This window comes from Cetorhinus maximus, chromosome 6 (genome assembly GCF_964194155.1).
Source record: "Cetorhinus maximus chromosome 6, sCetMax3.hap1.1, whole genome shotgun sequence".
NCBI classification, from domain to species: domain Eukaryota; kingdom Metazoa; phylum Chordata; class Chondrichthyes; order Lamniformes; family Cetorhinidae; genus Cetorhinus; species Cetorhinus maximus.
In genome coordinates this window covers 21,857,605-21,878,581 of record NC_135884.1, presented here as the reverse complement: position 1 = coordinate 21,878,581, position 20,977 = coordinate 21,857,605, and the positions used below count along the sequence as shown (strand labels likewise).

The 20,977-nt window shown below is 40.6% G+C and overlaps 2 protein-coding genes across 2 annotated transcripts in view; both read right to left on the bottom strand.

Moving 5' to 3' along the window:
• Positions 1-216: 216 nt before the first annotated feature.
• dusp7 (dual specificity phosphatase 7) lies at positions 217-5,721 on the bottom strand. Its single transcript, XM_078543404.1, has 3 exons — positions 4,941-5,721; positions 3,727-4,161; positions 217-2,123 (listed from the first exon to the last, which is right to left on the bottom strand). The coding sequence occupies exons 1-3, from the start codon at positions 5,329-5,331 to the stop codon at positions 1,816-1,818; spliced, it is 1,134 nt and encodes a 377-aa protein (XP_078399530.1). The 5' UTR covers positions 5,332-5,721; the 3' UTR covers positions 217-1,815.
• The window catches only part of LOC144681626 (POC1 centriolar protein homolog A-like), a 142,870-nt gene continuing 125,915 nt past the window's right edge, over positions 4,023-20,977 (bottom strand). The window contains exon 12 of the mRNA XM_078543402.1: positions 4,023-4,161. The gene's annotated coding sequence lies outside the window, so the exon portion shown is untranslated. The remainder of the gene's footprint in view (positions 4,162-20,977) is intronic.

The window sequence follows — 20,977 nt, the reverse complement described above, 5'->3', positions numbered from 1 at the left end:
GAACTCCAGTAAATGACTAAAAACAAAACTGACTCACTCATCTCTTTCAGAACTGCTCTGTGTGTATTTCTACTCCCATACTATGTGGTTGACTCTTCATGCTCTCAAGGTAACCAAGGAGGGGGAATAAATATTGGCTTGCCAATGTCATTTACATCCCAAGAACAACAGGTTTTAAAAGAAAATGAAGTGGACACAGAAATGTGACGCAGCATCTAAAGAAAAAATAATTCAATATTTATTTGTAGTATAAACATGTGTTGTATTGGTTCAGAATATTATACAATATAGAGTTTTTCCTTCATAAATCAGAAAGCAAAAACTACCCTCTACCAAGCTCATATTGAAACATGTATGCATCTCAACCATGTACAGCACAAAAGCTTTACAAATCCACTTAGCTGTAACACGATAACTGATGCATTTTCATAATCCCTGAAAGTCCTCAGTGAGGTAAGATGCAAAATGATCCATTTTGTAATGAACCGATTCCCCCTCCCCCAAATAATGCCTGTGTTCTTTTAACTGCTAAACCTTTTCTTTGTATCTTACACGGTCACGTTAACATTCCTCCACAAAAAAGGCTAAGAAAATTGGACTTTTCATTAAAAAAAGGAAACAAAATGCACAAAATATTGCAGAAATTTGGACCCAAAAGCTTCGGTCATCAATACAAATCACGTCAAAGTCATTTTTAATACCAAGCATCTCAGTGGATTTTCAATACATTAAAGAGACCATACTACAAAAAAAAAATGCTGAAATAGGTTACAAGGTCAGCCAAAGCTGAAGCCTAAGACAATTTTCCACCCAGGTATAACACTACAGTAACCTTGGTTTCTGTTATTTGCAGCTCAAAGGTTTCTATTTCAATTGTGTCTGGGACCTCAGAGTAGCAGCAACAGTAAAAAAAAAGTTCAGTATGTAATATGCAAGATAAGTGCTGGCATCTACAATTACTTCCCACTGACAGACTGACCTGGATCTGATTTAGCCCAGCTGTTTGACATTAATCATAGCCTGTTGACTATACACAGCTAGGGCAACTTCAAGCATGCTGTAAAGAAATTGGTTTAGGACTTCTAAAGGTCCATCTTCTTCAGCTTTAAGCATTTAGGGAAACAAATTTAACAACTGTCTTCTTGCACTGCTAACTCTCCTACAAAACTGTCAAGGCATGACCCGCGTACAAGGAACATCTGGGTCTGCTCCATTCACATTTGCTAGATGCCTACTACAATGAAGTGTCCATTCTCTCTGTGGAGTACCAGTGAAGTGCCGTGGCTTGAAGGCTTCACAACTGTGCAAACTGCATTAGGTCAACAAATAACATAGAAAACAATCATAAAAATGTGACTGAACAATAACTGCTTGTACAACAGTCTGGTTATTAGAGGGAAATACAGAACCCTACATTTTGTAGAGTAAAACTACCTCAAAAGGCAAATCAGAAGAGTACTGGGATGGCACCTTCCTGGAGATGTCCAAGTGCCTAAGTCTTTTCATCACATTTAGCCAACAGATTTGTAGTGGGTTTCAGTGCCAGCCTTTGTGCTTAACGAAATCAGCTGTCACAGAAGATAACTGCGCTCTGAAAACCATTCTTCCCAAAACTTTAATACCTTGAGACTGAAAACCCACTCTTTAGTGAACGCCAGTTTATTTCCTGATTACTATTATCAGGGCGATACGAGATAGCAAGCTCTCCAAACAGTGATCAGATACATCAACCTGGTCAGACCAGTTTTCCCCCAAGATCGCCTGATGGTAAGCTTTTCAAACGGTTAGGATAAAGATTTGCACGCGTTCCTTTCTTCATGTTGACTCAAGAGATTCCAGCTGGAAAACATTGTGGTTGGTAGGAGTGGTGAAATACAGCTGCTCTTTAGGTGCCCTGTTGTCACAAGGGCTGGTAAGTCCTAGAGTTCTTTCAAAGTCTAAAAGCTGCCCCATGAAGTTGAAGTTCGGAGAGATGTTGGACTTTTTCCTTTTTACAAAATCATAAGCGTCATTCAGGGATAGGTTTAATTTCTGCATGAGATAAGCAACAGTCACAGTGACTGACCTGCTAATCCCAGCTAAGCAGTGAACTAGGATGCCACACTTCTTGGATCTGGCTTCATCTATCCCAAAATAAATATAAAAAAGTAAAAATATTAATTACAATGATACGGATTCAAGCTAAAACTCTTGTATCCTAGATACAAAACTTTTCCACATTTATGCACCTTGGTTACATATTTAGTTCAAGAAATGTTCCAGCTACTTCTAAACTAATAAAAAAAATTCCCTGCATGTTACTATTGTTACTGAACAACATTCAGTTGGTCAACATTTAGTAAAGTCCAGCAACAATTTAAAAACTATTTGCTAGACTAGTCTCAATGAAGGCTAAACAAAGCAGTTTACTGCCCCCACCACTACACAAGTGGGAGCAGCTCAAGCATGCAAGCTGTAGGTGTGTTCAAACTTGAACATTGGGTTTCCAGTTTAAAAGCTTCGCCATTATGTAATTCAGTGTATTAATTCATTCTGGGAAATAGTTGTCTCAATTACAGATACACAGAAGCATGACAGCAACTGTTCATTTTTCCAAATAATTCATAAAAGTATGACTGCAAATATGTACACTAACAAAGTGACAAGGTGGAGGAAAGAGATGAAGGGGAAAATTTGCTGTTGCCACCTGGGACCATTAAGTGGCCATCATACAGAGCAGTCTCTGGCTTTCCAGCCATGTGCATGGAATACATCTGGACAAGAATAAAAATGATATTTTTAAACCACAAGATGCATTATGATTTTTAAATGATCTTGTATCCCAGGTATTGCAAACAGACCAAATAAGCGTATGATTATGCAACTAAAGTCACTAGAACTGAGACAGGTAGCCTGCTTAACCAAGGGATGGGAGTGAAGGAGAAGGCAAATGTAGAAAGGTTCTATACCAGACCATAATAATTGAACCACTTTAGGTTTAAGAACAAATTCATCATCTTATAAGGCATCAACATAGCAGTCTAAAGCAATGTAACAATTTCAGGTGTTCTTTAAACAAAATGTGAAGTTTCCTTCCTAAGTAGTTTACTCAAATTTATCAATCTGACTAGTGTTTAATGTTTTAAAATAAATCATGTCATTAAGACAACAGAAAAGTGTGCTACAACTAACATTAAAATGGTAATATTCCAGGCTGTGCATCATAATTAAGTAACAAGTTCATTAACGTGTCCAAGCATTAAAATAATGTAGCTTCTTTTCAGTAGTCACTTATTTTAATGTTTAATTTCACATTAAGAACAGTTGAAACAAATAGATCAAACAGGACTGATTACGTAAATCATGATTAGCAGATTGTTAGGCAATAACTAAGCAACTGAGTTAATTCTCAGATTTGTTCAGAAACTGGCATCTTCAATGTCTCCAATGCTTTCTAAAGCCAAAATTATACTAGAAAAACTGTAAAGTTAGATATTCCCAGGATGACATTAAATCAATGAATTGCTTCTAAATTATATATCTTTTAAACAGATGGAATATACAAATAAGTGAGGACAATAGCAACACAGGCATATATGAGGTACATAAATACACACATGCCAATACACCCAGAATAAACTTTGAAGTATGGCGGAGGAGCTCAAGGACAGATTAAATCAGCTCCTCCTAAACACACAAAACATATTACCGACAATGAATGGGAAACCTCTGAAAAGAAAAGCTTACCTATGAAAGAAATAGCTTCTGGGAAGAACTGAGAAAGATTTTGGCTCCAATGGTCTGAGATTGGAATCTGCTTGTACTTAAACTGCCCGTCATTTTCAAACATGTTGGGAAGATTAGGGGTTACATTCAGGATATATTTGATGCCATACTTTCCCAGGACATCCAGGTTGGTCGAATCTTTGGCACACCCGAGGTACAAATACGGCAGGATTTGGACAGGAAAAGCTGGCTGATTATTTGGCAGGGGGCTCCCCTCGGACTCGGTAGCGCTGTTGGGCTCGCGATCGGCGTCGGACTCTCCATCGGAGCAGTCGGAACTTATCCGAAGTCCTCCCAGACCCAGCACGGACACGGGAGGCGAACTGCTTGGACAGGAGCAATCCAGGTTGGTCTCACAGTGCTCTAGGTATTCAGTCTGAAACTTATTAAAGCCCCCTGTGTGAGAGAGAGAGGAGACAGGCAGACAACAGGAGTTGTAAATAGAAGCAGCCCACTGACATTTCAGAGCATCTTTTTAAACAGTGAATATTCAGAAATCATTAAAAAAAGGTTACGATGATATAAGCCCGGGTTTTAGACATTCTAGTGACTAGAAACAAAACACCAGAAGAATCCTTCATTCATGAAAACACGGATTTTACTCAACCAAGACAACATGGCGGAGCCATTTTGGAATTTTTGGTGGAAAGATTTTGTTTCTTTTTCCCCCAAATATTACACGAACTTTGTACACGCATTGGAGCAGTTAACTTTATATATACACACACACACACACAAAACAAAAAGAGTCCCACAACTATTTCCCAAAGTTTGAACGCACATCTGATGCACATCAAAGACTGGCGCAACAGTGATTTTTTTTAAAAAAGTTTCACTACCCAACATGTCACTGCATCCAGAACAGAACCCAAGAGAGTATGTCCCCGGGGGGGGGGGGAAGAGAGCCCACATGGAATCAGTGACTTTTTCCACACAGTCCACGAGTAAAGTTGCTCAGAGTGACTTTTCAAGAATTATTATCGCACAACATTGAATAAAACAGCCTGCCTGGAGAAAAGTTGTTTTGAAGCTGCCATCTGATCATGATTGGGGGGGGGGGGGGGTGGAAGAGAAGAGAGAGAACTAATACCCCTCCAGGCAGAAAGTTCATCTTTCATTTGGCAGGGTGTTTATTTTTTAAATTACAGATCTGAGAAGGAAGTTTCTAATCTTACCCTCCAGGTAATAAGCCTTGCAGCCATCATCTCTTAATTTCTGTAGCAACAAGCCCAGGACAGAGCTCGCCCCATTTTCGTGCCAGTCGATCGTGCACTCGTCGTACAGAATGACGGTGTCGGTCCTGCACCGTTTGACGAATTTCTCCTTGTCCTCGTTGTTGGGGATGAGCGACTTGATGGGCAGGTTGCCCTTCTTGAGCCTCCTGAGCATCAGCCCCGGGATGACCACATTGATGGCCGACTCAATGTGCGAGGACTCGTACAGCTCGTGAGAGCGGCAGTCAAGCAGAAGCAGAGTCGCCTCCCCGGATTCCAGTTGCTCTTGGAGCCAGTCGACACTCTTGTTCATCGCCATGGCCGAGGTAGTAGAGAAAAGCTTATTTTTCATGAGGAAAACCTTTTGAAGGGAATCGCCGACGGGCTAATGTCCTCTTCTGAACTGGAACGTTGCCCCCCACAAACCCTCCCCTTCCTCCCTCCCTCCCCCCCCCCCAAAAAAGGCACACGTCCAATGCAATCGTGTGTTCCTTTTAAACAGGAGCTAATAAAAATGTTGCTCCAAAGAAATGAACATTCAGAAGCAATTCCTCTGTAAAAGGGTCGGGAGAGCTCATCAAGCAGTAATCCTTACAATTGAAACTACTTGTCTTATCTGGCTGCTTTTCATTTACCATCTCCTATGCAGCTAAGCGTTAATGCTAAAGGACTCAGCTCAGTAGCACTGATCCCCCAGTGTGTTCATTCTCTCCTCCCAACTCCCCGAATTAAGGCAACGCAGCCCGGCTGACGCTCCCTGATTGACAGGGGGTGCCGCCACTCGCGAGGAGAAACCAACCCCCAGCCCTCCCGCTTTGGTCGGCCCTTTCCACCAATCAGCAGCGCCCCCGCTCGCGGAGTCGGCCAATCGGCGGCAAGTAGGGGCCGAGTGGCCCCGCCCTACTGCTTGTCACATTGATTTCCAAGCGTGTAACAAAAGCGACGGACCAATGAGAAGCCTTGAACGTCACGTCTCCATGGCAGCGGTCCGGCTGTATCTCCTTGTTTGGGTGGAGAAAGCGCGGGGTTGGTGCGAGTCAATGAGTAACTCGCCCGTGCAATCTTATTAATGAAAGTACAAGATGGGGACATTAATCAGGTCGTGTGTAATCAGTAACAAATCTTACTAACAAGTCATTAATTATTGCTCATCGCCCAGTCACTTAAAAATAAAGTGCCCAAGGGTTCCTCTGACATTTCATCTTAGTAAAGTGTAAAAAAGTGAACCAATGGGAGGAGTTTCATGGTTATAGAGACGCATAAACATTGTTTGCAGCCCAAAGGGCAGATGCGCAAAGTAAATATAATTAATCCAGGGTCTAAATATGATCCTGCCCAAGGAACTAGTGTCACCACTCAACTTGTTTTTGGCCCGTCTCCAGGGAAGTTTCAAAACAATTTCCTGCAACGGATAGTCATAATGCGATTTCCTGTAAAACAATCTGAAACACCATCCATAACAGGATTAACAACTTCTGTCTTTACTCAAGTTGCTGAAGTGCAACATTCTTCTTTCATTCTTTTAAACGGGGCAACCTATTTATAATTGCTGAAAAACACTCCATATTATGCTCGAGGTACTAAATAAAAATCACATTGCATGAGCCCGGGAATCAGTTTAATGGTTCTCTTACTGAAATTTAACATTTGTTGAGGGATATAAGTCAATAGTCTGATTTCATCGAAATAATATGTCAATTTTTAAAAAATCACTCAAACATAAACTTTAGCAATTCAGATCTCGTAAAACTGAAATGTCTGACCCTCTGCAATACCGTCTGATTAATAGCATGTCTTTGGCTACAATGCCCAAAACTTTAGATTGGTTGACTGAATGTGCTCCACAGCTACATTGTCCGTTGGGAAATGTTGCTTCTGTCACAATATTTTAAGTTAAATGTCACTTGTGAGTTTTTGAAAACATTCTAAACACTGTGATGTTTGTGCAACAAGTAATCGCAGCAGCAAGACATCAAAATTGCAAATGCATTAAAGTCAAATAAAAAGTATGACTTTATGTAAGTCCTCAAAAGTGAGAGCAGATCGCAGTTGGGTTATCACGTAATTTGTGCACTGCCAGATTTTTTTTTTACTAGGCAAGTACTTCTATTTCAACAAATTGTGCAATAATCAGCAATGCCATGAGGATGTGGTTAAATTTGGAGACCTCGACTGGGATACTATATTTAAGACCTCAAGTGTGTAGGAAATAACTAAATTCAATGCAAGATTAGCATTGTGGTTTTGTAATTATGTCCATACTATACAACATGGCAATCCAATTCTCACAAGCACAAAATCAAACCGGCGACAAAATGCTTGCCATCACAGTGGTCTTTAAAGGAATTTCTTCCTGTAATGTATCAGAATAATATTTATAAAAACATGGCTGGTGCCTCCAAATTTCAATTCATTCAGTCCAAGTCAATACTACACTGTCCCCCACCACCCCCCTCCCCACACTGTGGTTGACAGGGCTCTCAACCGTGTCTGACCCATTTCCGGCACTTCTGTCCTCACCCCTCCCCTCCCCCTCCCTCCAAGAACCATAATAGGGTTCCCCTTACCCTCACTTTCCACATCCACCAGTCTCCATATTCAAAGGATCATCCTCTGCCATTCCTGCCACCTCCAGCATGATGCCACCACCAAACACATCTTCCCCATACCTTCCCTGTCAGCATTCTGAAGGGACCATACCCTGTGTGACACCCTGGTCCATTCCTCTATCACCCCCAACACCTCATCCCCTTCCCAAGGCACCTTCCCATACAATCGCAGGATGTGTAACACATGCCCTTTTACCTCCTCCCTCCTCACCGTCCAAATCCCAAAAACTCCTTCCAGGTGAAGCAGCGATTTATTCATGCTTCTTTCAATTTAGTCTACTGCATTTACAGCTCACAATGCAGTCTTCTCTACATTTGGGAGACTAAACACAGACTGGGTGACTGCCTTTTGGAACAGCTTCGCTCAGCCTACAAGCATGACCCTGACTGTCCTGTCGTTTGGTATTTCAATTCGCCATCTTGCTCTCATGCTCACATTTCTGTTCTCGACGCGCTACAGTGTTCCAGTGAAGCCCCCAACACAAACTGGAGGAACAGCATTTCATCTTCCAATTAGTATTTTACAACCTTCTGGACTCAACATTAAGTTCAACAGCTTCACACCATGAACTCTGTCCTCCATTTTGATTCCCCCCCACCCCCCACCACCCACCAAAAGTGCCAGTCTGTATCTTATTCTGCCATTAACACATATTATATTTTGCTTTCAGAGAGTGCTGACCTTTATTCTGGTTGAACTAAATAGTGTATTAACACCTGCTTTAATTTTTAATACTATCATTATCACTCCCTTTTTCTTGTGTTCAATGACACCTTTGTCATTTAATCTCTCCTGCCCTCTGACTTTCTAGTTTGCTTCACTGCTCCCCAATTTTTCAACAGCATCAAACCCATCACATCTCTACCTCTCTTCAGTTAAGAAGAGTCATATTGGACTCAAAATGTTAACTCTGTTTCTCTCTCTGGATGCTGCCAGACCTGCTGAGTTTTTCCAACATTTTCATCTTTATTTCAATGCAAAACATCCTCCCCAGACCCAACACATGCAGCTGTCTTCTTAATGAAACCAAATTAAAATCCCCTCTAGCCTCAAAAAGAAGAACTAGTATTCAGACCAGGTCCAACTTCACAAAAACTTTCCAATGTTGTAAAAAATTAAATTTTGTAGATACACAGAATTACAATGTCAGCTCATCAGATTCATACCTCAAAAATGGTTAACTTTCCCTAAAAGGAAAATTTATAGCACAAGAACATCTGAACGAGGGAGGAAGGAATACATCCAATTATTCCAGTAGAGATAAACTTGACGATTGTCCTCTCAGTATAATTCACTCCAGGTGGTTTGAACAAAAAAATCACTCTTGGTGTACAGAGGGAGTGCTGCACTGTTAGAGGTGTTGTCATTTGGATGAGAAGTTGAACTGATGCCAGTCTGCTGTCTCACATGGACCTAAAATATCTCCAGGCCCCAGTGTCCTGGCCAACATTTATCCCTCAATCAACACTGCAGAAAAAGATTATCCGGTCATTATCACATTGCTGTTTGTGGGAACTTGCTGTGCACAAAATGGCTGCTGCATTTTCTACGTTACAACGGTGACTACATTTCAAAAATACTTCATTGGCTGTCAAGCGCTTTGGAACATCTTGTGGTCATGAAAGGTACTATTTAAATAAAAGAAGAAAGACTTGCATTTTGCAAAGGTATGCAGTGTTGGCTAAGTAACTGTGATGCATCAAAACAATATGCTACAAAATGTTGATGTTAACCTTATCCAGGTTTATTTTGATTGTGAAAGTGTTGGTTAGTACACAAATAAAAAGAATAAGAGACACTTTGTTAACCCCCTCAAATATATTTTGATTATTAAAATTTAAGTTCTCTATAATGAATAGATTATACGAGTTCAATTCTCGTCTAGGTAATGGCCCGAAAAGATGAAAATTGATGGTAAATTCCTTTTGACATAAAGGGTAGTATGATTTCTACCCAAAACCAGTACCCTGTATATATCTAAACCCTGGATTTAAAAGCATGATAGAAAACTAAGAAGTTGAGGTTCACTGTAACATCATTGTGGAAATGACGTATAATGAAATAGATGGAATTAAGTAAAAACAGGAAATGCCTAAGTTAGTTCTTTTGTAAGGTCATTGACCTGAAATGTTAACTCTGTTGCTCTCTCCATGGATGTCCCTTACTTGCTGAGTATTTCCAGCATTTTCTGTTTTTACTTCAGGTTTCCAGCAGCAGCAGTATTTTGCATTTGTAGATGGAATGAAGATTAGATGTGATGTAATAGCCCTTTAAAAAATCATCTTCAACTCCCAAGCAAAGTTGAAAGACATAATTTGGTAACAAGCCTAGAAAATAAAGACCTTACAATTAAATATTTCTCAAATGAACCATATTTGGCCATACTGAGTTCAATTGATAGTACACAGAGTAATAGTTCAGTTCTTTATCCTAAACTTTGGTTTGATCTAGATACAATTAAATTTCCTTGCTGCGGATCCATACAGTTTGCTTCTTTGCACCTGGATATGATAAGCTAGATTTTCCTCCATGATTCCACCCAAAATTGGGTAGTACAACAGAATGGTGAAGATTCCAGTTATGACCACACATATTCCACTGATTAATGTCAACTTGTATGTGAACACAAAATTAATGCCATCAATATAATACAGTCATCAAGAAATCCAATAAGGAATTCAAAATAAACTTCCTTACCATAAGAATGGTAAGAACGTGGAACTCACTAACACAGGGGCTGGTTGAATTAAATAGTGTGGATGCATTTAAGGGGAAACTAGTCAAGCTTTTGAAGGAGCATGGAATAATGGTTACAATGGTAGATTTAGATGAGAAAAGATGCCAAGAGGCTTTAGTGGACCACAAACACCAGCATGGACTGATTGGGCGGATGGCCTGTTTCTGTGCCGTACACTCTATCCTCCGTCTCAATGTGTAACTCATTTGTGATAAGCAACATCTCATCATACATGTGAATTCTTGCTTCCTTCACAGCTGTCAGGAAAGCTCCACTACGAGGAAGCAGGGTATTTCTTGACCCCAAAAAAAGAAAGTCTTTGGGTGGCTCCTGGGAGATCATGGGTACTCTATGCAGCAATGGCTGATGATCGATGTTTCCCAAAACACCAGCTCAACAACCCTCCATCAATATCCATTTTTCCATCAGAGTCATTTTAGAGCACAGTTGGAATGTTGAAGGTGACTTAAGTTGCCCGCAATGGGTGGTTTGTTTGGGAGCAGTGCTCTGCAATACAGTCTCAGGGATCATGGTATCATCCTGAAATTAGGTATTCTTGGGCAGTGGGCATGAGTGCCAGATGAGTAACAGTATCCTGAAATGGCTGTGGAAGACACCCTGTTGCCAATGTCAATCTGACGCAGGAAACCTTCTCTTGACTACCACATTTGACCGCTCATTAACAGTCTTGTCTACATCTTCTCTCTTCCCACCACAAAAATGTCTTCACGTACAGACACTTTTTTGTGTGTGCATCAACTCACACAGTTCTCATTTATGCCACCTCATGAAAGACACTTCAAAATCTTGCCAAAAATAATGTCTGCACACACACTAACTATTGCACAGCCATAAATTTAATTGAAAATCCATACAGCATTTGGTCCTAATGTTTCCTTCCACTGTGTTTCTATGAAAGTGTGTTAAAAGTGAACTCAACATTGTGTTGTGCTTCTGCTAGGTGCTGAGTGGCAGGCATGCGTGCAATGGCTGTCTGCTCAATTCTAAAATGACCCTAATGTGATTGAGGTGACCCTTGTCCAATTGGCAGCTAAGTGCTGAACTTTCTGCAGGCTACATGTTTTGTGCTGCTTTATGAGCAGCTTCAATCAGTCTACTTTGTGTTATGTCATAGGCACCTGAGGTGGGTTGCAGGAGGGCATGGATGCTCTGCAATCCTGCATGCCATAAGTACTGTGTACTGACTCTGTATGGACACTGATCTCTGGGAAAACAGACTGATTGGTAACGATCAGATCAGTGAAGCCCTGAGAGATACCTGTCCCAGGCACCTTGAGGCAATTTTCTACGTTATAAGTATTGTATATAATGCAAGTTGCTATCTGCACTGCAGCTAATCACTAGGCCAAAACGATAGAATCCTAAAGCACAGAAGAGGCAATGTGACCTGTTGTGCCTCTCAGCTCTTTGAAAGAGCTATTCAATTAGGCCCATTCCCCCACTCTTTTCCCATAGCCCCGCAACCTTTTCCTTTACAGCTATTTAAACAATTTCCTTCTGAAAATTACTATTGAATCTGATTCCACAAACCTTGTCAGGAAGTGTATTCCAAATCATAATTCCAATGTATAGAGAAATGTCTCCTCTGTTTTATTTGGCAATTATAACATAACTGTGTCCTCTGGTGACCCATTCACTTGCCAGTGGAAACGGGCTCATCTTATTCTTATCAAAACTTCTCAATTTTGAACAATCCTATATAATCCCTTCTTAACCTTCTCTTCTCTAACAAGCTTAGCTTTTCAAAATTTGCTGATGGACAATGAAGGGTACAATTGTATGAGAATCTAGAAACGGAAAGTTACAATGAACCTGCAGTAGATAGATGTTGTGGAGACTACCATCTAAGGCCAATCTCTTTCTTGTGTTATGGGCGGTGTCAGGAAGATATAATAACTTTCATAATGTTATTTGGAATTTATTGTAGACTAATAGTGGGGTATGTGTGCGTGTCTGGGTGTGTGGAACTTAACTGAATTAAAGGCAGCTGGTCTGAAGGCTTTGATGTATCAGAAGACAAGGTAGGTTTGAAATTTTAAATAGGTAAACATGGTTGAAGTGCAGAATGTGAGATGTAAAAGGAAAATTTGCATTTTTAAATAAACTAGAGTAGCTTGAATTCAAAAGAGGGGTTGAAATGTTTCACCTAGCCAGGAGAAGTTAAGAAACAGTGTGGGCTGAATCTTCCAGTTGGCGTGCGAGGGCGGGCCCGACACGCTGACGTGTAAAATGACACGCGATGACGTTGGGCATGCGCCCCGAGGTCATCGCAATATTTCGTTCGGCAGGCACGCGCAGGAGTTGGCTGCGCATCCGCCAAAATATTAAGGGATTAATTAAAGTACTTTAGAATGCTATCCGTCCAACCGTAAGGTTGGCGGGCAGGCAAAAGGTCCAAGCGGCTTTCAGGTCTTTCACGGAACCTCATCCACGGGCGGGATGAGCTTTCCTGTAACTTTTAGAAAATAAATAAATTTTCCCAACTTCACAAACATGTCCCAACTCATGTGACACTGTCACATGAGGGGACATGTTTAAATGAATTTTTACTTCATTTATTAAAATGTTTTATAATCCATTCAATTTCCCCGAGGAAGCCCCGTGCCTCAGAAAGGTTGCTGCGTTCTTTCGCACACATGCGTGAAAGAGTGCAGGCCCGACTCTCCCTCCTCCCCCAACCCGCACAGGTAGCACTGAGCGCTCTTGGCCCCAAGTTACGCTGGACGGGCCTCAATTGGCCTGCCCGCACAAAAAGGCTGCACGCAGCCGATTGTGGGCGATGATCGGCTCCGCACCCGCCCCTGCCCCCGCCCAGCCTGCCCGACATAGAAAAAATCCATGCCTGTTTATTTTTCCCAAAGGTTACTGGTAAAATTGGTACGATGATAGATTTTTATTATTGGAGAGGTAAAGTCCAAAGTGTTATGACACAGCAGTTGGTAAAGGCTAAATTATTTAAAATCCCAGGGGAAACTTTAAACAACTGTCATAACCTATATTTTCAATTGGTACGTTTGAGATGCATCTCTGAATTCAAGCCTGTAGAGGATTTTTATATAAGTTAAATATTTATTAATTTAACAACAAATTTAAAAACATACACATGTCTACAAATTACTACCATAATAACTATTAAACAAATCCCCAGATTAATCACTCCAAGGTAATCTTCCCCAAGGCAACAATAACCCACAGACTTAAACCCATAGACACCAGGCAAAGCACATTTTATCTTACAAATTCAAAATGAGGTTCCATTCAATTTGTTCCTTCGCAGACAGTGGTAGGCTTACAGGCTTAGATTTTATGTGCCTCTGACTTCCACACACAAAACTCTTCTGTATATACTTAGCTTTCCCTTTGAATGCAAATTCTCATTGTATCACCAGGCTCTTTGAACTCCACCTCTTCTAACAATAAAACCCCTTTCATAGTACCAATTTCATTAGTAATATAAACATATTGCTTGGTGTCTCCTATCTAGTTGTTGAATAAACCAGTCTTTGAATGGTTTATTCAACAAAATGAAAATGTACACTCTACCTTATGGTTTACACCTTAAAACTACTATACATCAAAGCACCCAGACTAGCTGGCTTTAATCCCATTAAGACACACACACTCTCACACCCACAGACACAGACCCTACTACAAACCCAATTTAAAATAATTTCCAATAACATTATATACATTAATATCTCTTCATGACAAAAGAATAGTGAAACAATGGGAATTTGCATTCAAATGGGGAAAATATGTATAAAGGAAAGAAAGCTGTGTGTAAGGGCAGGCATTCTAAGATCTAACACGAGTGTGAAACATCTAAGCCTCAAGCTGCTGCCTACAAGGAACCAAAGCTGAGAAAAACTCACTTTGAATTTGACTATTCAAGGTATCGTATTACTTTACCTGGGTCTTTCAGAATGTATGTGTCTTCCTGTTGCCTTAATGGAGGTGTAACTGGAAGTTAGATTAACTAGGGGAGCTAGAAGTTATCATAGTAGTAATTTGCAAATCTATGCATGTGCTTAAAATCATTTTTTTAATTAATAAAGGTTTAATTTAGTTTTGTAAGAAACTTATAAGACTCTGTGGTCTTATTACTACTGAATTCAAGGCACGCGTCTCAAAATAAATACAAATTGTAAAAATGGCTGTGGCAGTTTTTCAAGTTTCCCTCTGGGGTCTGAACAGCTCAGCATTTACTATCCGCTGTACCATAACAAAATTGGGGGCTCTTTGTGAGATATGTTTGAAATTCCTTGATTGATTTGGAGTTGGTGAATCTTAAGGTTACGGGTATGAGAAGCACTTTGAATTCAGGAGTTGGTGTGAGTTTTTAAAAAAAAAAGTGGTGAGACTGCAATATGGCTTTGGCAGTCGCTGAGAGAGTCTTGGTGTATAGAAGTTTTAAGGTGTAAACCATAAGGTAGAGTGTACATTTTCATTTTGTTGAATAAACCATTCAAAGACTGGGGGTGAAATCTTGCACCTAGATAGGAGACACCAAGTCTGGGAGTTGAAGTTATAACTTTGATTGGTTTACAAAAGGCATATAAAGCTAGGTTAATAGAATTGGTAGATAAGTGACAATTAGGGTTACCAGCAGGGGTAAGGAAATCAGACATAATTGAAGGTATAGCACAACATTTGAAATTGGAAGGAATACCTGAGAGACCAAGTTCTCCAAGGGGTGGTTCATTGCAATGGGCTCAAATTCAGTTGCAAATGGAAAAAATGGAACTAGAGGCAGCAGAAAAAGAAAGATAAAGAAAAGGAAAGAGAAAGGGCAATCCAAAGGGAACAGGTAGAAAGGCAGGAGAGAGAAAGAAAATAGGAAAGGGATTTAGAAATGGTGAGGTTAGAAAAGGAGGAAAGAGGAGAGAAAATTCCAGCTTAAACTGCTGGCAGATAAAGAGATCTCAGATTCTGAGGAAAGTTCTGATGATGAAAAAAACCTTTAACCTAAAACCCAGTGGGGAGATGTTTAAATTTGTACAAGATCTTCAGAAGTTTGAGGAAAGCGATGTTGAGGCATTCTTTATTTCATTTGGGAAGATAACTAAACAGATGAAATGGCCACAGGAAAACTGGACATTGTTGTTACAATCCAGGTTGGTGGGTAGAGCACATGAGGTTTATGCTTCACTATCAGAAGAAATGTTGATGAACTATGATATGGTTAAAAAAAAACTATTTTGAATGCATTTGAGTTGGTTCCTGAGGCATACAGCCAGAAATTTAGGAAAATGAGAAAACAGCCTGGGCAAACTTATATTAAGCTTGAAAGAGTAAAACAAAGTAATTTTGACCGGTGGATGTGGGCATTAAAGATAGAGATGACATATGCAGCTCTTAGAGAAGTAATTCTTTCGGAAGAATTTAAAGATTCAATTCCTTCAGTAGTGAGAACTCATGTGGAGGAACAGAGGGTTGAAACGGTAAGACAAGCAGCAGAGATAGCTGATGACTGAGTTAGTTCATAGAGCCAAACCTCTTTCTCGTCACCTTTTTAAATCAGAGCAGGATAGAAAGTGGGAAGTTGAAAGGAAGGTGGGTGGTCAGGGAAGAATGGAGTAGGTGGGAATTTGCAAGCAGATTTTTTTTTTCAGAATAAAAAAGGAAGGTGCTGAGGGTAGAGGTGACTCTCAAAAGTTGAAGTGTTTTCATTGTAATAAAGTTGGACACAAAGTCAGTGTGTTGGAAATGGCAGGGAAAATCTGTTGGGATTATTGGGATGCATAAAAGTTCTGGAAGTAAAATACTGTGGGTTCTGAGTTTCAGGCACAGGAAAAAACAGTGGTTTATGTACAGGTAAAACAGGAAGAATCAGTGATAGGTAAAGACATGGGAAAGTGTTCACAATTTACCCAAGAAAGTTCTGGGGAGCAGGTTGCAGAAATGTTCAAAGATTTTGTATGTGAAGGGGAAGTCTTTCCATGTGTACAGGGTAGTGTAGGTAAAGATGTTAACATTTTAAGAAACACAGCGGCTAGTCAATCCTTAATGTCGTGAGATAGTGACATTTGTTGTTCAGAGGGAGTATTGCAGGAACAGGCGATAATAAGCGGGGTTCATGGAGATGCTAAACCTATTCCATTGTGGAAGGTAAATTTAAGAAGTGGAAAACAGGTGAGGTTAATTGGAGTAGTGGAAAAAAATTGCCCATTGCAGGGGTTCAATTTATATTGGATAATGAAATAGCTGGGTCCCAGATGTGGATGATGCCTATGGTAGTTGAGCAGCCTGTAGAAGTGTTTTCAACAAACTATTGCAGAGAGAACATCCTGGATTGTTTCCAGGTTGTGTGATAACAAGATCACAGGCTCATAGGTTGAAACAAGAAGAGCAGGAAGTTCAAAGACAAAGAGAAGGTGTGGAAGTCCAATTAGCTGGCACTGTGTTTGATAACATTGTTCAAGAAAAAAGACTGGAAGACAATGCAGCTGAGGTGTTTAACTCAAGGCAGTTAGTGGAGTTACAGAAAAAGGATTCACAAATAAAACAGTTATATAAGACAGCTTACTCAGAAACAGAGGCAAAATGTATTCCAGAATGTAAGGTAATTACCTTAAGGGTAATATTTTAATGAGAAAATGGAGGCCTTATCATGTTTCAGCAAATGAAAGCTGGAGGGAAGTGCATCAGATTGTAACACCATTTTGATATAGAAATGAGATTCTAAGGATAGCTCATGAAATTCCAATGGGGGACAGTTAGGAATTATAAAGACACAGGCAAAAGTACAAAAACATTTTTATTGGTCTGGATTGCATAGAGATGTAGTCAAATTCTGTAAAACATGTCACACATGTCAGGTGATAGGGAAACCACAAGCAGTGATTAAGCTGGCGCCTTTAATTCCAATTCCAGCATTTGAAGAACCTTGTACTAGGGTCATGATTGATTCTGTGGGATTGTGTGGGACCCCTCCGTAAGGCTAACAGTGGAAATCAGTACTTCCTGACAATAATGGATGTGTCTACAAGGCTTCCTTGAAGTGATACCTTTGAGAAATATTACAATAAAGAGAATTGTGGAAGAGTTGGCTCAATTTTTTTTACAAGATATGGATTACCTAAAGAAAAACAATCAGACCAGTGTTCAAATTTCATGTCACAGCTGTTTAAGAAGGAATGAACAGTTTGGGAATAAAACAGTTTAAGTCACCAGTTTACCATCCTGAGTCTCAAGGGGCTTTGGAAACTCGAAAAACTATGATGAGGGCATACAGTTAGGAGTATCCACAGGATTGGAATACAGGTATTTGATAATCGGGTTGCTCCTATTGCATTGACTGATTTTAGGCCTTTTTAGCTAGTTTACGCTCATAAGGTAAGGGAACCACTGAAATTGATTCATGAGAAATTGGTGGGTCAAAATTCAGAAACTACTCTCCTGGATTATGTATCAAACTTCAGAGAGAGATTAGACAGAGCATGTGAGTTAGCTAGGGAACATTTGAGGCTCTAAATGAAGGAATATTTGTAGGCGAAGGCTGGGGAAGTAAAAGGCTCAGACTAACTCTGAGCATTAACGGTAAGTTCTTGAAGCTGTTTAGCACAACAGGCTGGAGTGGTTTCAAGTTGCAGACTTGTTTTGTGCAATTAATTCTTGTAAAGTGTTGATGACTCTGCTGCCTGACCTGGTAAAATTATTGAACTTTTTGCAGTAAAGAGCTTTCATGCATTGGTGCTAGCACTCAAATCTCCTGGCTACCTCCTTCCACTGGATGTCCACACATCCTTTTGAGGATTTTTGCTGTGCAGTCCCAAACGGATCTCCCTCCTCTCCTCTATTTGAGTCCAAACTGTAGTGTTGCCCTGCAGTATAACTGTATGATTCTGTCCAATTAACTTAACTTTGATGATAAAAATGTTTGATGGCTGCTAGGCCCTTAGCTGCTAAAAGGCATTTAAATTCTGTAACAGGATATCATTTACTACTCCAAAATGGGCAAGGTTCCAGAGATGTTCAAAAAATCAGAACTCACCTAGAATGTTTCCTAGGCTGACTCTAGGACCCCCAACAGGGTTGGCATTTATGCAACTGAGTAGCAGAAGTTCTGCCCATCTCATTTCTGATAATGATTGCATTAGAGAAAAATTGAGTTTCGTTAGAAGCCAAGTTACTAAATGCCATGCAGCTTTGTTCTGATGAATCTTTCATCTGAAAAAAATAATCAAATGTGAAATTCATCTTAAAAATTTGTAGATCAATAATAATCTATTGGAGGTGACTGCAGTTAAAAGTATTCCTATTGTAACCACTTAACTTCAAAAGGAGGCCAGCGGGTTTGTCACTATTTTAATAGAGTCATGTTCATAATGTTAATGTCTTTCTTTTTCAGATACTGACTAATCTGGATGCATTTCCTGCTTTTGTTATTCAGGTAAAATTCAGTTCTAGTGACAAAGTAGCAGCTTGTCTTGGTAGGGGGTGGGGAGGTGTGGACAGGGCACAGAGAGGAGGTGTGGTGAAATTAGCTAGAGTACTTAGCCTTCATTGCTGTCCAATGACACTGCTGGAAAGTATGCATATGGGGAGCTTGTTGAGGACAGGATAGGGTTCACTTCCAGAGTCTATCAGGTCGCCTTGAACAGAAAATATTTTGCAAAACTCATTTGGCCATATCTACGTTTCAATTTTTATTAAGAAGTGTCACAGAAGATTATTTACAAAGAGGCAAAAAAGATCTCCAACTAAAATTCCACCAGTTAATTGTTTTCCCAAGCAGCTTTATCTCTAAAACATGTAAGAACCCATAAGATCACCTGTCATTTCAGGTGCCAAACTGTCATTTGTTATTTTAGGAAATTCTCAAGACCACATGTTAGAACTTTTGAATAACCTGTGAAGTATATTCAATTGTGTCTGATTCTTCTCAACTGACTCTGAGCAAGGTCTATGAAAATACTGGATTTTTAAACTTAAGATAGTGTGGTAGTATTATGCACACCAAGGTTCCTTTGATCTTCAGTACTTTCCAGGATCCTACCTTTCTTGTGTAATCCTTTGCCTTGTTAGTCCTCCCCAAGTGCATTACCTCACACTTTTCCGGGTTGAATTCCATTTGCCCTGCCCACCATTGATATCCTCCTGCAGTTTACGGCTATCCTCCTCACTATTTACCAGCCTACCAACTTTTGTGTTATCTGTGAATTTCTTGATCATACCTCCTACATTTAAGTCCAAATCATTTATATATACCACAAACAGCAAGGGCCCCAGCACCGAGCCCTGTGGAAGCCCACTGGAACCAGACTTCCAGTCACAGAAACATCCCTTTACCATCACCCTCTGCTTCCTGCCTCTCAGCCAATTTTGGATCCAATGTGCCACTTTGCCCTGGATCCCATGGACACTTACTTTCTTGACCAGTCTGCAATGAGGGACCTTATCAAAAGCGTTACCCTCATCAACACTCCTGGTTACCTCCTCAAAAAATTCAATCACATTTTTCAAACATGACCTTCTCTTAACAAATCCATGCTGACTATCCCTGATTAATTCATGTCACTCCAATATGCACGCCTTGGTATGCACATCCACAGATCCCTGAAGGTAGCAGGGCAGGTAGATAAGTTGGTTAAAAAGGCATATGGGATACTTGCTGCTTTTAGCCAAGGCATAGAATACAAGAGCAGGGAGGTTATGCTGGAACTGTATAAAACGCTGGTTAGGCCACAACTGGAGTACTGCATGCAGTTCTGGTCACCACATTATAGGAAGGATGTGATTGCACTGGAGAGGGTGCAGAGGAAATTTACCAGGATGCTGCCTGGGCTGGAGGGTCTGAGCTATGAGGAAAGATTGGATAGGCTGGGGTTGTTTTCCATGGAGCAGCAAAGGTTGAGAGAGGGCCTGATAGGTGTATACGACTATGAGGGGCATAGATAAGGTGGATAGGAAGGCTCTTTTTCCATTAGTGAAGGGGTCAATAACCAGGGGGCATAGATTTAGGATAAGAGGTAGAAGGATAAGAGGGGAGTTGAGGAGAAATTTTTTCACCCAGAGGGTGGTGGGAGTCTGGAACTCACTGCCTGAAAAGGTGGATGAGTCAGAAACTCTCGTAACATTTAAGAAGTATTTGGATATTCATTTACGTTGCCATAGCCTCCAGGGCTATGGGCCAAGCATTGGAAATTGGAATTAGTATAGTCAGATCTTTGTTGGCTGACGCGGACACGATGGGCCAAATGGCCTCCTTCTGTGCTGTAAATGTCTATGGGTCTATGAGTCTATTACTCACATTATATCATTAACGACAGTAAATGTTATTCCTTGCATCTATTAATACAACCTTATAATTCAAGAGGCAGCTGCTGTATATGATCCCTTTATCTGAACCCAAATGTTCACATCTAGAATCTGTTGGTTTCTGTCCGTAAGGAGTAGGTATATATGTATGTATGGTAAACATTTTCCATCCCATTGGAATGGGGGGGGGCGGGCGGGCGGGGGGGGAAGTTGGGGGACCGGGCGCGGGCAGGCGGCCCTCTGATCGGCGCCTGCGCTCAGGGGGCTGCCACCATTTTACGTGGGCGTGCCAATTAACACCCACCCAGCATGATGTCCGCCAGGAAGCGCTATGCACTCCCTGTGCGGGCAGGGGATTCCCTCAGCTGGG